This window comes from Triticum aestivum, chromosome 2B (genome assembly GCF_018294505.1).
Source record: "Triticum aestivum cultivar Chinese Spring chromosome 2B, IWGSC CS RefSeq v2.1, whole genome shotgun sequence".
Classification (NCBI taxonomy): domain Eukaryota; kingdom Viridiplantae; phylum Streptophyta; class Magnoliopsida; order Poales; family Poaceae; genus Triticum; species Triticum aestivum.
The window spans coordinates 52317544-52335052 of record NC_057798.1 but is presented as its reverse complement, the minus strand read 5'-3'; the positions used below and the strand labels follow the sequence as shown (position 1 = coordinate 52335052).

Here is a 17509-nt window from a genome sequence, read left to right as displayed (position 1 = left end):
AAGTAACATGCGAGCCAATAAGGTAAAGCCTATGCCAAATGTTTTGGTTTATGACATAATAGCAATCTTGGATCCATCTAAAAGTCCATCACAACTCGTCGCCCAGTTGATCTTTGCCAAAGATCAGTCGGGTTACAAGCCGCTGGATCTGACCACACGTAGTCGTTGGGTCAGGCTAATGCGGCCGCCCATCACAATATGGACAACCTTGTGGTTGCCATTACAACATCGCCCATGTTGCGGTCATCGCAATTGCATGAGACACACGTCGTGTGCCTGAACCACATGCTATGTTGCAACCCCGTGACGTGCCTAAGGCACCAACGACGTTGCAATCCAGCGATATGCTTGAAACCCTGGCGATGTTACAACCCTCGATCCGTTTTCGATTCACCGACCACCCCCCCCCCCCCCGCCCAGCGATTGCGCTTGCAACATCGTCGAGAAAGTCAGTTACAACACTGGGTGCAACCGTTGTCCTGCTACATTAACTGTTAGGTCGCAGCACCAACGAGTGCTTCTCCTTGGTCACGACCTAGAAACATATTCTGCCATGTCGCGGCGCTGCTACAACACCGACGTGTGATGGCAACCTCGCAGCATGGCAACTGCCCCTCGAAGCAATATTGTCTATCTGAGGTAGGCTTGCGGCCATGCGCTGCATTGCAACATCTGCTTGTCGATGCAGGATGGTTGTGGGGTATGTGCGAGGGTGAGCTGCCAGAGTGGTAAGAGAAAAGAACAGGTACGGGACGATATCCAGGGTGAAAAGAGGTTGGCGGAGAGGAAAAACAAAGTGTCAATGGGTGGTTGTGCTCATTGTTAGGCATAAGGGTAGATGTGGAAAGCGATGCGTGGGCCCCGTGAGGGACACGTGGCGGCCGCTCCAGATGGCGAATCGCTTGGTGTGATCAGTGGTTGTTTGTTAGTTCCCATGGTCGACGCTGGCCGTCAACGCATTGATATCTTGGGAAGGGATCGTTCATGTTACTGGCTGGCAGCTTTGTGTGCACATAGCATTCCACTGCCAACATTGCAACATAGATGATGTTGCAGTTGCCCACTGCAACATGAACGATATTGGGTGAACCATTGCAACATATGCGACATTGTGGTCGCCCATTGACGTTGTAGTCGTTCATTGCAACACAGATGGTGTTGTGGTCGTTCATTGCAACACAGACGGTGTTGCGGTCGCGCATTACTAACACGAACGATGTTGTGGTCACCCCACTCAATACGAACGATGTTACGAACCTACCACTCTTTGCGGTAGTGCTACCTCTAACCATGCCTTACAACTTATTTGGAAAGAGAGGAGAGGGGGAGAAGGATCGATAACCTTGGAGCTTCCAGGGGGAGGATGGAAAGAAAGGGAGCAAGCTTGAGGGTTCATTTGGGAAAGATAAATGCTTACCAGAGGATAAGGATGAGGATGGATACAGAGAGGATAAGTGTGTGCAGATGGTTGATGAGACACGGATAAGTGTGTGTGGATGGTTGATGAGACATGTGTCTGGGTGGTTGGGCAGTGGCCGAAGCCACCGATGGGCGCACTCTGTGTCGCATGACTAAAGCAGATCCAACGACTTCCCATGTCATTGGCGTAAACGACGCGATCAGTTGGTGGATTTTAATCCTTTCTCAAAAGAATAGAAGAATTTCAGAAAATGTCATACACAAATTGCACAAGCCTCCCACATAATTTTGAGATTTCCAGGTGCTCCCACACCTCCCATGCTACGATGATATAGGGACTCGCCGTCCGCTGGATCAAAGATCCGATGGTCATAGGAAGAGCTGGCTCAAACTTGCAGAAAACCCCTCGAAGAGTATCATAATCTTGCGCAGGCCTAGAGGCTTCAACACTAACCGTTGATCTCCCATCTAACGGGCCACAAATTCATGTATCATGGTAACACGGGAGGTGCGGGAGCACCTGAAATTCTCCCCTCTCACATAAGCGCCGACGTGGGTGAAGGGTTTGACAGTTTCCCCTCTTTTTGCGCCCTCGCCGCCGGGCTCCGCCGCCTCTTCCGCCGGCCGTTGCCACCCCGCCCCACCCTAAATCTCGCGACTTCGTTCGACTCCGATAAAATCATCTCGTGCTGGTCGCGGCGAAGGAGGGAGGGAGGGAGGGAGGAGGATGGCCGCGAACGACGGCGGCCCAGATCTGCCCGCCAACGCCCCCGTCGGCGGCGACGCAGACGCCGGCGGGCCGTACATCCCCGCGGAGCTGGTCCCGGACATCGCGAAGCACCTGACGAGCCTGCACGACTTCTTCGCCCTCCGCGCCGGCTGCCGCGCCTACCGCGCCGCCCTGCCCAACTGCCGGTACCTGCTCGCGAACCAGCCGCCGCACCTCCTCGTGCCCCACACCGCCGACCCCTCGCTGCCCCTCTTCAAGGTCCTCGAGCCCGGCTGCGCCGCCTTCTCGCTCGCCCTCTTCCACGTCCCCGACCGCCGCCTCCTCCGCTTCCGCGCCCGCCTCCCCTTCGCCAGGACCGGCGGCGTCCTCACCTCCGACGGCGCCCGCGTCGCCGCCGTCGACGGCGCCACCGGCGAGATCCTCGTCACCGATCTCCTCTCCGGCGTGCAGGCCCGCCTCCCCAGGCCCCCGCTGGAGTACAGCCGCGTCATCCTCAGCGGCGGCTACGTCTTCGCCCCGGCGAAGGGCCGCACGGAGATCCAGTACTGCAGCCTCTGGTACGCCCACTGGGCCGTCGCGTCCTACGGCGGCGACTTTGAGATCCAGGACTGGCGCATCGTCAACGGCGCCCTCTACGGGCTCCTCCCCTCCTGCGGCCTCGTCATGGCTTCGCTCCCCAAGGACAACACTATGGAACTGTGGATGCTTGGAGGCGAATTCGACGAAGACCTTGAAGAGATTCTGAAGGAGACCGTAGGCGGATCATTGCTGGGGGAGTGCGGTGGCGAGCCCTTGCTTATCTGCAAGGTGGGGCGCATCGATCCGGAATACAAGATTCTCCGGTGGGACTTCAATGTGGGGAAGTGGGTGATGACAACGAGCCTCGGTGGACAGACGCTGTTTATTGGCTATGATGATTTCGTCGCGTGCCTTGGTCCTGATGTCCCAGGGATCCGTGCCGACTGTGTGTATGGATCATTGCCATGGAGTGGGGGATGGAGCGAGTATTCTCTGGTCGATAGGACCTGTAAATGCTTCCCTGCACAGTATCCAGGTGAACCAGGGGTTGGTTTCGGGAGGCCGCAGGTTTGGGTGCTTCCAAGCTTGTTCTGCGACTACTGAGGTTCAAAGGAATCGTGCACCAAGGTATGCTTGCTCTTGGCTCTCTTGTTGCACAGCGTGCACGGCATATATGCTCAGCTGTCTTTAAGTTTAATTGTTGTCATCCATTAGATATCATGTATGTTTTGTTTGAGTATTACTCTATGAATTGAAATCCTGTTTGCTGAGTTGCTGTAAAGTTGAGAGTATCTTCAGTTTGCTGCCTTGAAGGCACCAGCCGCGCCACAGCCAAAGTTCTTTATAAATATGACTTTGCCAGAGTTTGTCATGTGTATTTGAGGAAAATAAATAAATAAATTTATGACCTGAAATTAGCTATTACACACCCATCCATTAACAAATCATAATTCTGTAGTGCTAGCATATCATATTGGTAATGTCAAACATGACCCTGTTTTATTTATTTGTTTTAAGTAACATGACCTGGTATCAGAAATTGTGTTGTTGCTGATGGTGCATATATATGCTAAAACTACATTGGTGGACTCCAATGCAGCCTACCATGCTCTAACGTTTGGTGAAGGTTCATGGAATGACTAACTGTTTCATACTGAAATAAAAAGTTCGGAGTATTAGGTTCACAGAATCACTGAATATTTCACATGCCTTCATCTTGACAAGTATTTCATCACAATTTGCATGTCAGCTGTTATAAATTCTAATTGGTATCGAGTGGGGCACTTTGGTGATCGGGCTCCATGGAGCCCGGAATTTTTTTAAAAATCAAAATTCAAACTTTCCGATTTCAAGAAAATCTGAAAAAATGTGCAAATACAAGGAGAAATGTACATGTGTGTAAAAATTCAGGATGAAATACCTTGAAATGCAACCTGTACAAAAAAACAAATTCATGGACTTTGAGGATGAATAGTATCATCTGCTAAAAAGCCCCAGATTTGTTTTTGTTTTTTTGCAGAGCCCTCATTTCAACGTATGTTGTCCTGAAAATTTACACAGATGTACATTATCCCTCCATGTATATCTGAATTTTTTTTTTGGAATTTTTTGAAACATACAAATATGAATTTTCATGAATTTTGAAAATTGCAAAGGGAGCCCTTCATGGAGCTCGGCCTCCAAAAGCAATTTTCGATTGGTGTCATCCCTTAGAATGCATGTGTATTTTGTTTGTAGCATTATTTTGTTAGTTGAAATCCTGTTTGCTGAGTTGCTGTGATATCGCTTACTGCTTTGAAGATGGCAGCCACGCCACAGTCGAAGTTCTTTATAAATGTGACTTTGCCAGAGTTTGTCATGTGTATTTGAGGAAAATAAATAAAGTTATGGCCTGAAATTAGCTATTCTATATCCATCCATTAACAGATCATAATTCTGTAGTGCTAGCATATCAGTTTGGTAATGTCAAACATGACCTAGGTATCAGAAACTGCGTTGCTGCTGATGAATGATGATGCATATGTTAAAACATACGTTAGTCGAGTCCAATGCAGCCTACCATCATGGTTGTTGAAGGTTCATGGGATGACTGATTGTTTCATGCTCTTGTGACATAAACTGTACCTGCATTGGCAGTCATTTACCCTTTGATATCAAAGCTATGTCGTTATTTCTTATAATTGCTGTGCCTTCTCTATACTCTATAGTAAAAACCATATATTCATGCCTTCTGTGTAGTAAAACTTATAATGTGATTGATTTTTATTTTTATAGAACTTATGCGACCTTTTTTTTCCTGTTGCAGGAACCTGATTCCAATAAAGTCTCCTTGCGATTAACTTATATTTGCTGTTTCAGCACAACATTGGAGAAATAACTTGGCAAGAAGCTTGTCTCCGCGGTCTGCTGTTAACTGTAGTCGATGTAGACATCGCTCTATTGTGAAGCCGAAGTGGAGTTCTTGCGTATAGCCGAGCCTTTGGTGCAATGCAATGAAGAATCATGCTTGAACTGAAATTTCGAGTCATGCTAAATTTGTTGTTTTCCGCAACTTTTACCATAGGGATGGGTTTGGTTTGCCTCAAAGGATTAAGATTAACAGTATGGTTAATCATTATGTGTGCTGTGTTATCTTGGATTGTTTCACCTTCTTTATGTGTTTGATGGTGTGCTTTTATATTTTATTAACTACTAAGCTTGAGAACACATTGTTTTACCTTAGCCGTATTGATGCAGGTTTCCAGATACAATAGGATGTGATCATGGCATGGATTTCCCATCCTACAAATAGTAGTTTATTCGATATTCTTTCGGTGTTCAAATCTGACATGGTTTTTATATTTCCATAATCTGCATTCATATTCTTGAAAAAGAGCAGATATGTAATTTACTGCAAGAAGTGATACTTCTGGCAAAAGATTACTCTTTATGCCCCATAATCTTCGCCGCGTTAGATGTTGCATGTGAAATATCAGCCTTTATCATATCTGATCTTGGAGTGCTAAAAAGTTGCATTGACAAAATCCGGCTGGCTTTGAAAAAAAAAGATGTTTATTTCAAAAATGTGTTCAATCTACATCCATAAAAGATTTACTATCCTGACATCATTTGAATATGAATATGGCCATTCCTCCCTTCAGTCCGTTTTCAGGTATGGCCAAGAAAATAACTTGAAAAACTTTGTACAGCTATATACTAGTACATAACAAGAAACAAGTGAGAAACTAACTTTTCGAGACGCGGCAACCCAATCTTTGGTATACAAATTAATTCTTCCACCATCTCGGGGTCGAGGCGATTATGGAATAGATCAACAACACTACCACCAGATCAAAAGCCTGACTCTAAAGCAATAGTGCATTCTCGCATAGTCGCATGGCCAAGACGTCTTGAGCAAGTAGAGTAAACATGATATGGACTTCCATTGATCCTCCACCATGGTAAGATGTCAAATATATCCATGATTTAATTATGAGACAAACACATCTAACATGAAAGAACAAGCCGTCACAAACTAAGGATGACTTCTCTCTTTAATATCAGCAACAACATCTTTGATGACAGAAAACTTGCGGCAGAAATATCCAAAGTCAAGGAAAACACTTTCTTATCAATAAACCATCTTGTTATACTTGCACAAAATGCATCCGACATGTTCATACCATTGTGCCGTCCTTCTAGGTGCTTGAAACTGATAAACCTTTTCTGAATATTACCGCCCTCGTCAATCCAATGGATGGTGATACATATGTATCCTTTGTTTTGGTTTGATGTCCACATGTCCATGGCCATATAGAATAACTGCAAAGATACTTCTTGACCATACTTATAAGGTGGAGCTGCAGCAGTTTCACCGGCCTTCTTCTCAATCTTGAGCTGCTGCTGACCTAGAACTACCTTGTGTTTCTTTAGGTGGTTCTTAAATTAAATACTGACATTCCATTTCGGCAACCTATCCCTGGCTCCCATATAAAGCAGTGAATCGTGAATTGAGCGACCGCAAATCTGGCAATTATGTACAGTAATTGACTAGAGCTAGTTATGCAAATTGTATTGCTTGAATGCATAATCATCAGCTCAGTTGCACTTCTGCCTCTCAAATTTTTAGAATTCTTTAGCCCTCTTTCGAGGACATATAAAAAAATCCTAGCACATATACAAGTGTACATACAGTATAAGACATGGTGTATGGCAGGCTGTTGCTCTTAACTTGACCTTGATCAGATTACTCTGCAACTGGCTACGTTTTTATAAAGGGTGGTTAAGAAGACACACTTGGCCATATGTCTCGGCCAGTGGATGGACACGACAAAGTCTTGACTCCAATCAGATTACTCTGCGCCTCAGCTGTTGTAGAAGTCTTTCTTCATTCCGGAAATTTTGCAGGATAAGCATTAGCTCGGTCGTACTACGGCCTCTCGTATTTTCAGATTCTAGTTCAGCTCCTGAGACAGAATGTGTATGCATTTTATATAGGGTGCGTGCATTTGGATACATTCCACGACTTTTGCAGATCATGGTCATCTTATGCTATGCAAGTGGCTACATTTTATTTGAAGGGCCGTACAGAAGTACCATGTAAGACTTGGCCGTACGTTTCGATCAGCGGATGTGAAGTAAGACGACTCGACTACAACCGATAGCCGATGTTATCTTCGGAGCGGCGACCTTCTTCACTCGCCCCTCGTCGTTGCTGCGCACTACACGATATCCACTTGTTTTTCCTTTTTTGCGAAATAGAGAATTTTCAGAATGTTTACAATCGTCACCACACAGCAGTTCAACAATGTTCAGAAATATCCACTTGTTGTGAGACTTTAATATCTAGACAGACAGGATTGCTCCATCTAGTAAACTTCCCCTCTACTTCCTAACTCCCTTTTTAAAAACTCCCCACAGGATGAATATATTTCAAAAAATAATTGTTTTACAAGATCAGCCAAGACGAAAGGTTGGGTAGTCCAAGGGCACTCCATATCTGGCGTGCAACAGGCAATTGAAGGAAAGTTGGCCTTAATCTTCGGGAACATAAGAGCATCGTGGTCATGCGATCTAGGTAGAACAACCACCCAAAGACACGGGCCCGGCTAGGGATCCTAGTTTCCTAGTTGAAGGCGAGGTTGGGGTCGGAGAGCTAAGAACCCAGCTCATCGTAAGCACCCTTAGTGGTAAAAGTCGGTCCGTTGAGAAGCAACCTGGAGTAAGGGGCTCCCGTAAGGCTCACATCCTGCAACAATAATCTCAAGGTAGAAAGTTCATTGGTATCAGTTAAGGTTAGCCAGCTAAGATCAACCCCCTTCATCATAACGCTTGCAACCGGAGCATTGAGTTTGGTGTGGTGTGTAAAAAGTGCAGGGAGAGCAGTGCATAAAGGTTCAGGAAGAACCCATCTGTCTAACCAGAAGAAGGTGGAGGTACCGTCACCAACTGTCACGTGGGAGAACTCACATAGTTTATGTAGGTGTTTGAGAATGACCTGGACGAGGTAGGAGGCAATGTTTACCTAAACCTATATATGTGAAGGGGAATGATGAAAAATCCAATCCTTCCAAGGCAAGTTTTAAGAGTGTAGGAATTTAAACGCAAATTTTGACATGCAACAAAAAAAAATTGTGCTTGCAAGTTTTTAACACCTAGACCACCTACTTGACGTGGCATTCAAACCCGGTCCCACGCTACCAGGCACTTAGCCCTCGAAAAAGTATCATCGTTGGACCAGAAGAAGATTCACCTAAGCTTGTCTATTTCCTCGAGGACACTTTTTGGAAGGGTGAAGCCCATCACGAAGAAAGTCGTTGGGCTATCTAGGATAGCAAAGAGGAGAATGAGACGACCACTGGGAAAACACAATTAAAAACCTTGATTGGCATTGAAGTGGATCAGTGGATGGCCACCATGGCATTCCAGGACATCGGCATTTTGGTGGCCATGGGAGTGAAGAGGGGCTCGTTGGTGGCCGTGGAGGAGATGTGGGTGGCTAGGGTTTGGGAGCGGCGGCTGCATAGTGCTTGGTCTTTTTACTCCTAACGACCCTATCTTCGGAGCAAGTCGGGCGCACAAATCTAACCAATGATCTGATGTTTTATATATAGAGATAAAATATGATTGATGGTAAATTAACCTGTCCGCACTAATACAGGAGTTTGTTGCATCGTGAGGGTCCGAAAAAGGAGATCTTGGACCATGCGAGGATGAAAAGTAGCTGGGCTTGTTCATGATCTACATGTCTGGTTTGTGGGGAGAGGAGGAGAGGGGTGTGGATGAACATGCTAGAGTATGTCTCTAACAGAATGTCAAACTTATGATAGATGCTACTTCCTCCGTCCGGAAATACTTGTCATCAAAATGGATGGAAATAGATGTATCTAGAACTAAAATACATCTAGATACATCTATTTCAATGACAAGTATTTCCGAACGGAGGGAGTAGATATTTCTAGTAGAATGTCTAACTTAATATCAATTAAAGCCCCTCACATGGGATTATGGTTAGTACTGTTTCAAGATTAAGTAAAGAAATCCAGTTATTAAAATGTGAAACACCAACAGTACCACTAATATATCATCTTGTGATTGATGCTAATCATATTGTTTCGATTACACAAGTCAACTAATCATGGTGTTGCTCCCCACGCATCCACCAGCCCACTTGATTTTCTAGCTCGCGTACACGTCCTCCTCGGGTCGCCTCTCGCTTGCCATTATTGCTGCAGCAACGTCTCCATGGCGACTTTTTCTTGGGTCGCCTCTCACGTGCCATTGCCACTGTGGCAACGTCCCAATGACGACCTTTTCTGCGAGGAGGATTTGTACGCGAGCAAAAAAAATAGGCAGGCTCATGGATCCAAAATGATGCTTATGCTGACAGTGAAAGAGTCTAATGTACTTTCTGTGTTTCAAAATACATAACCATTACAATTTGCACAGAACTCTGCGGAGCAACCTTGATTGTTAATATTGGTACAAATGTGTGAGTAAATAATGTGAAACTATTTCTCATGGCGAATTTAATCGTGCAGTTTTAATCTAACTAATGTAAATAGCTTATCTTTTTCTTAGTGGTAAAGCTATTGATCACTTTCTAGAGTGTCTTCTATTTTGGAACGAGGGTACTGTATTGATAGCTAATAGCCCAATAATTCATGAAAGAACTAGTCGGTAATGAACTTCTCTATTGCCGAAAAAGTAGTGTGGTGGGATACAAGGGTACCGTGTTCCTCTTTATTAATCCTACAAAAGAAATGTGGGGATTCCTACAAAGAGATTAATCGCACAAGATCTATATTTGCATTATACACCGTCAAATAAACACACACACACACACACACACACACACACACACACACACACACACATATTATAATGTGAAATACAGAGTAGTAAGAAATATTGACTTGCTGGATTAACGAATTATTTTCGCCATTAACTGCATTCTTGTCATATGTTACTTCATGAAATAAGAGATCATTAGGGTATTTATGAGTCCTAGAAGAGGATTTGTTTGTTTTTGCGGGTAATCCTGGAAGTATATTTCATTCATTTTTTTTTCGAAAAGACTATATTTCATTTACATCCCCATCATTTTGAGTAATGTGATATCAAAGAGGTGCTCCAAAGAAAGGGTTTTCAGATTAACTGAATGTCCAACCCTCTACCAGCTATCCGTGTATACAGATATAAAAAACAAAGCAAAAAAAGGTCCGCATATGCGCATCAGGCATCACAAGCATCTCCTGGCTAACCGCTGGAAGTAGCTTGTTGGGAGGGACGACGCTAAAGAAAAATCCATATGGTGTCATCTATACATTATTCGTACTGCATTAGTGTCACCTTCTAAAACAAACAATAGTTAGTACTGATTAATTAAGAGTTTTCAAACATTCATTGGGGTCAGCTGACCCCCAATGCCAATATGCCAGCTCCGTCTCTTCTTGTTTGTCATGCATATGGGTATCTTATCTTTGCACATCATCAACACTATACTAACTCTTGGGCTACCTAGTTTAGTGTTCATGTATGCTATAAATACCCCTTATCGTCTTATGTTCTTCACACAACACAAACCACAAAGCTTTACAGTCTAGTTAGTTGCCATTTGCTAGTTTGGTCTCCCACACCACAATACCTAATGGCCATAGCCGTGTATAACATCAGCCGTTACTACGGTGCACCCGTGGAGAACACCAGGATTGATTTCCAAAAGTTATATTTGCGCCGAATCTTTAATGGAGAGAACTCCAACCAGGCACAGATAATAGATGGGCATGCTCATACTGCTAGCCCATTTGCCACGACTAGTGTCAACAACTGGGCAATATATGATGGCACTGGCGCGGGAGCAAGTATAGTTGCCCGTGCAAAAGGCATCCACGTGGATGTTGATAACTGGTACATCTCATTCGTCATGGTGTTCGACACTAAAAGGTATATATGTAGCCTATATGTAGTTGTATTTGCATTTGTTCTTCTTTTTCTCATGGTCATACGACAGTGAAGATCCTAAGGTTTCATCCCATTCGTGTTGGATTGTTTGGTACATGCACGGTGCATGATATTTTCTCATATATGTGAGTTCACACAGGTTCATGTTCAGGGTCGGGCAGTTCATGATTCCGTCAACGCTTGCGATAACGGGAACATCCATGGCGGAACCAGGGGAGTGGGCTATTGTTGGCGGGACCGGCTACTTTGCAATGGCGAGTGGTGTTATCAAGAAAATCGTGTACGTGAATCCATTCAGTTTTAAGAACGATTGCGAACAAGTACAAGAGCTTACAATCGAGGCATTTTGCCGCACTCAACCTCAGGTGATCATGATATCCAATGTGGTTCCCATTTACTTGCACTATTTACCCGTTTCTTCTTAGCTCATGCATTGTAAGTTGTTGATGATTAGTCGGATAAATAGTCAATATGGATCATGTGTATCTTAGTATACATACATATTAAGAAGATGTGTATGCAGATGAATATACCTTTGAATTAATGGGTTGTTTTCAACAACTTAAATGTTGTATAGCCCATAATCATGATACCAGGTATACAGATGTTTTAGTTCCACTATACTCGATAATGTTTGCTTGCGCTATCAGGCTGATTTCTAAAGAGTTGCTAACATGCATTGCTCCATTTTCCATTTTGAATGCACTAACACTGTTCCATTACTTGCACGCATGCAGCCCGCTGCACGGATTGAACCACCACATGGTAGTGAAAATGCAGGAATCGTTCGTGACATTACAGAGCTGCCTCAGTACCTAGAAAGTGTGACAATTACCACTGGAGGGGTAATTGATGCATTCACATTTTCCTACATTGACCAAGCTGGGGGCAGACAAACCGTAGGTCCTTGGGGCGCTGGTGGACCAACTGACGCGGTCACTACAACAGTGCGTTTACCCCCTACATATTTTCTCGTGCATCATTCACAATAGTTTCTTTCTTTTATTTGAGGTACAACCAAAACATATGATGTATTTTTGGCATCTTCCTTTGCTTATGTACCGGTTGCAGATTCGGATGCGCCCTTCAGAGTTTGTGAGGGCAATACATGGAACATGGGGCAAAATTGATCCTAAAATAAGTGAAGTCATTGTTATAACATCACTTACAATTGTCACCAACCTCCAAACATATGGACCTATTGGAGATCCCAACTATATGGGTAAGGAGAACAACACAGCTTTCAGCATTGAAGTGCCACCAAACAGGGGCATTATGGGTTTCTATGGACGTTCGGAACGGTATCTCAATGCGATCGGCGTCTATGCAATGGATCTTGGTCTCGTACAGTGATGGTGATCGACGAAGTGTGGAAACAAGGTAGCTAGGGACCTCATCCCTACACCAGCTTTAGTTTCGGTATCGTTCTTGTAATAAATAAGATGGCCAGGGACGTATTGATCCCTGCGCCAGCCTGTGTGATCTCTTACCTTCCCTGTACTTTGAGTGCTTGTTTCACAAATTATGTTCTACTATTAAGAACAAAGCTATTGTATCATGTTATGTAAGGTTTGCAAGTTTATCTATCATGAGTGATATTGGTGAATTTTTCTGATGTGCATGGATGCTTACATTCGGTCATCTTGTACATTTTTCGTTCACGTCATGTTGAAACTTAATTAGTTTTATTTGATGTAAATAAGAACTTAACTAGTTATCCACAAAAATAAAATAGTTTAATTAGCTATTCCATAGATGATGTTTTCAGTAATACCATGATCCATATACTTTCCCATTCAAGCATGTAAATTGTTAGTTTACTGCAGTTTCTCCTGCATGTGAAACATTAGCGTTTTATCACAGGTGAACTCAGAGTGTAGAAATTGCATTTACCAGTTTCAGTTTATTTAAAAATATTTATTTCAATTATGTATTCGGTCTACATCCATAAATGATTTATCCAAATCTGAGAACCTTTGCAACCTGCATAAGTGCAAGTATCCATCCATATTCAGATATGTCAGTCTATCGCACGCTAAGAACATACTTAACCATCAACTCTCAGAACACCAGCAACAGGAATAACAGAACAGAGACCCACACAAGGCGCAACAACGACAATATAACAGAGGCAAAAATATCTCTCCGAAATGTATCAAGGGCTCAGCCCTAGTTCTTCTACATGTGAGCCAGCAACACAATTAGGAGGGAAACGATGACGTGCATTCGGATTACAGAGCAGGACATTTGCTGGCAAGAATAGGCACGGTAACGCAGGGAGCTTGTTATCGTAGTACAACTGCCGCATTCCTCACGGCCAGGTACCTCTGGACGTATTCTTCGGGGAGCATTCTGATCTGCCTGAAGACCTCAGGATCGGCGTAGCGCAGCTTCGTCCTCGGATCCACGTATGGTGCCTGCATGAAGGTAAAAAGATCAGACTTGTAAAAAGTACTCCCTGATAAGGGATGGCACCTAGTGCGCAACCAAAAATGCTCTGTATCAGATAAATGCCTCAGCTAGTACTCCTGGAAAATCTGTAACCAGCGACACCATGTCCGTAGCAACAAACAGGTCATACAAAATACAACAACATGCACATGCTTGAACTGATTGATAAGATACAAGTAGGTTCTTGGCGGCAACACAGATGTTTGTGTTATTTGTTTTTTCTCTAGTTATAATATGTTTTCTCTTCTATTTTTTGCCAACACACTACATCATCTGGACTACAGTCCTCAGCAAAATCCAAGCTTAGGACAGATGGCCAGTGTTGGGCGCTGCTTCATTTTGGTCACTTTCCCTACCTCCAAGCTTTGAGTTCGATCAATAGGATTGTCATACCATTAGGGTTAGTTCATTTATTTAGGACAGCAATGCGTGGGTGAAAATGTGAACTACTTGTACAGATGACAGTAGGGCGATGTTCAAATTGTTCATGCATTACTAACAGTTGCAGACGTGCAGTGAAGTTTATGACCCTTGGTAATACTGTACATGGCAGTACCAAGTTGAAATTAACTAAACATGTTGTTCGCAGAGGCCGCGAGAGAGATACGAACTGTGAAAAGAACACTATAACTGAGAAGTACTGATTTTAGTTCACTTGCCTGTTCTAAAAAATTAGTAAACCCACCCAAAACACTAATCAAGTTTTCAACTCTTAAGTTCTATAATATGTGTATACACTTAAGTTCACTTTTTATGGGGGCTATGTTATTAATACTGTATTACAAAATATTTACCGACTATAGTAGTGTATTTCGTTCATGCAGACTCCTACTCCATTCATATAGGAATCTGTTAGAACAGCAGACTTTAATTACATATGTTTAGGGGTGTTCACACCAGACTTTTACAAACCGTTCTAAATCGTCAACACATTGCCAATTTTGCAATTTTCCTAAACTGCGATACATAAGTGCTAGTAAGTTTGTTGGTCCACAGGTTAGTCAACCGGTGTAAACAGCGATTGAACACCCCTGCATAAGTGGCAGTATGAAAGCTACCAAGAACATCTCAATTTAGGTTGATACTGAAATCTGTTCAACATTTTTTCCAAAATGAATTACAATTTTAGCAGCTCAATCTGGATTTTTGTTCCAACCCAGCCCTGCTGGGTTTCTGCTATGCCAACAAGTTGAATCAAAAAGCATCCATATTAACCGTACAATTCAATGATCAAAATAACTACGGCTCTGCTTTTTTTCTCCTGTTGCAACAATACTGTATTAGCCTCAAATTACATAAATGTCCACACAGATGAATATCCATATGCAAAATTTAATGAGTCAGCATAAAATCAAATCTGAGGAACATTGCAAAAAGTATAGTCAATAATTCTGAAAAATGGAGTGAACTCTTGCAAAAGAAAAGGGGGGGGGGGGGGGGGGGGGGGGATGGAGTAAAGCGATTAGAACAATGCTGAATTAGAGCTTTCAGTGGGTCACCCATACAATTCTCACATTATTTAGCGGCACTTTTTTGTAGTAGTTAGAAGTTACCAAATACAATCAACTTTCAGATAATCACAAATTTAACTGGCTACTGTTTATTTGGTTTCAACCTACACAAAACCTTGATCATACGGCGTCAAACAATAGGTTGCACACACAAACTTATCTTGTCAATAATACAACCGAGTTGCTTTTAAGAAGGCTTGTGTTGGTTCATACAAAGCAGATAAGTGAGGACAGTGAAGAACTCCAAACGAAATGTTTATGGAGAATAATTATAAGACATAGAAGATAACATTGTGCCCACGGTTTCTAACATGAAATTATTTTTTGTTGATCTCTACCGGTACTGCTGTGTCTTAGATCTAGCTGCTCATAAGCTACTTGCTGAGTTTTCCTATGAGCCAGCTACTGCGAGAATAACTAAACTCAAAGTATCAGCTTATTCCTTCAAATTTATAGGCCTTGTTAAGCACAGCGCAAAATTTCTATCTCACTGGGAGAGTTTGCAACCAATTAACACTACATATAAACACGCAGTTTAGCATGATAAACAAAATTATGGTAAACACAGGACACAACATTATGATCTACTTCAGACCTAAATATATTCAAATTCCAAACCTTATCATTTAGAAGCATTGCAGGATATGTAAATCAACAGTTGGAGTCTATTGGGGTTACTTACCTCAAAACCTGTAACGTCACAATATCTCTTTGGTGGATAAACGGATGGGGGCGACTGAATATTTAGATCTGCATAAAGAACATACTATGAACATTATATTCGCCACAACAATTTGCTCTAAATACTACAGGTGTAGACTACCTGAACACACAAATAACTTGTTTCGCTAATGTCAAAAACAAAAATCTAGAGTGTTATCCAGCTTTATACTCGTAACTGAGAGACACAAGTTCGTGTAAGAGCTGTCTAATAGCCTTAGCAATGGAAGCTAACACTTCAGAAGTTATGAATATGAGACAGAAAGCCAACAATGTATTGGTCTATTAACATGGCATTCTATCAAGCACGAGTGCGGAACCAACTTTTATTCTACGAAAGACACTCCCTGTAAATTGAGAAAACAATGATGTTTCAGGGCAAAGTATTTGCATCTAAGGCTCTAAAGTGAATTGTGAGTTTGCATTCTGTAACATAAGAAGAAGCAATTCAATTGCTGCAATCTGTTAGCACCAACATACAGCACAATGTGCAAGCTCCCTGCATAGGTGGGCACTAAAAGAAATCCATCATGCAGTTCCAATTTTCAATCTCTAGTCACCACAAATTTCTAGGCCTAAAGTGGATCATCGAATAGTCTTAAATTTATAGAATACTTGATTTGCAGACCAAATCTCCAGTAATTGGGCAACTAGCAGCAGGAAGGGGATCGAGGCGCTCACAGTTGGGGCGGTCCGGGGGCAGCGAGGTGGCGTCGGCGGCCTGGAGGAGGTGGCGGAGGTGCTTCCACTGGCGGCCGCGGGACTGGCCCTTGGGGTACTTGTCCGCCGTCTGCACCTTCTTGAACGCCATCGTCGGCGCCAGCAGCATCTCCGCCCTCACTACCTCCGACTCCATGATCCCCCTCCCTCCCGCTTCGAGGGGCTCGGGCTCGCGGCGCCTCCGCCGATGGGCGCTTAGGGTTCGAGGCGGTGCGGCCTACCGGCCAGCGCCTGCTTCAGCCACCGGTGGCCGGCGAGGGTAGGCGGCTGCGGCGGCGAGACGGTTCGGGAAGTCACGATGCGGTGGGGGCGGCGGTCGGGAGAGGAGGGGCTGAGACCTGAGAGAGTGACCGCGTGGTACACGTCACGCGAGTAATGGTCTTCCCCGGCTGTCCGACGGATCCAGCGCTCATGCCTCATCCGACGGCTGGGATCCTTCTTCCTCCGCGGGTGCCACGTGGCGTGGCCGCCGTGCGTCGGAGCAGCGGTGATGGCGCGGCAAAGGTTGAGTACACGGTGACGAGTCACCGCTGCGAGTTTTGCCTCCCTCATCAGATGTGATGAGGTCACCGCCGCGAGCGTGTTGCAATCACTACGATGCCATGTGCTCAACTTTTCTGGCAGGTACTTTGAGGCTACCTCTCTCTACGACTCGTCTGTCCAAGATTCACCTGCAGCCGTATGTGGATCGTGGTATCGGACATCTGCCGACGTGGAAAGCCTCGATGCTCTGATGTGTTGGAAGGTTGGTACTAATTAACTCGACTCACATTGCTACGGTGATCTTCCGTATGCCCGTTCTCGATCTTTCTGTTGTGGTTTCCCTCTTGCATCGACAAGACCAGTTCGGATTTTTTCTAGTGTGGACATGTTGAAGCAAAGGGGAGAAGCTGTCTGGTCAATTGGAAGCTGGTTTGCACGTTGATGAAGTTCGGTGGGTTAGGGTCAAGAACCTGCATCTTATGAAAAGGCATGAGTGGACAAACCTCGGGGAGGC

At 44.1% G+C, this 17509-nt stretch overlaps 2 protein-coding genes across 3 annotated transcripts; one reads left to right on the top strand and one right to left on the bottom strand.

The window, feature by feature from the left end:
* The first annotated feature begins 1931 nt into the window (after window positions 1-1931).
* LOC123043425 (uncharacterized) lies at window positions 1932-5418 on the top strand. 2 transcript variants are annotated; one of them, XM_044465879.1, is made up of 2 exons: window positions 1932-3295; window positions 4974-5418. In XM_044465879.1, the coding sequence occupies exon 1, from the start codon at window positions 2147-2149 to the stop codon at window positions 3269-3271; it is 1125 nt and encodes a 374-aa protein (XP_044321814.1). In that variant the 5' UTR covers window positions 1932-2146; the 3' UTR covers window positions 3272-3295; window positions 4974-5418. The 2 variants fall into 2 exon arrangements, with proteins under 2 accessions (XP_044321814.1, XP_044321815.1); XM_044465880.1 differs by having other exon boundaries at window positions 1965-3295; window positions 5027-5356.
* Window positions 5419-13118: 7700 nt separating this feature from the next.
* Window positions 13119-16878, bottom strand: LOC123043424 (chromatin-remodeling complex subunit ies6). Its single transcript, XM_044465878.1, has 3 exons — window positions 16474-16878; window positions 15755-15822; window positions 13119-13527 (listed from the first exon to the last, which is right to left on the bottom strand). Exons 1-3 carry the CDS (start codon window positions 16646-16648, stop codon window positions 13396-13398), a joined length of 375 nt encoding a protein of 124 aa, XP_044321813.1. The 5' UTR covers window positions 16649-16878; the 3' UTR covers window positions 13119-13395.
* Between the last annotated feature and the right edge of the window lie 631 nt (window positions 16879-17509).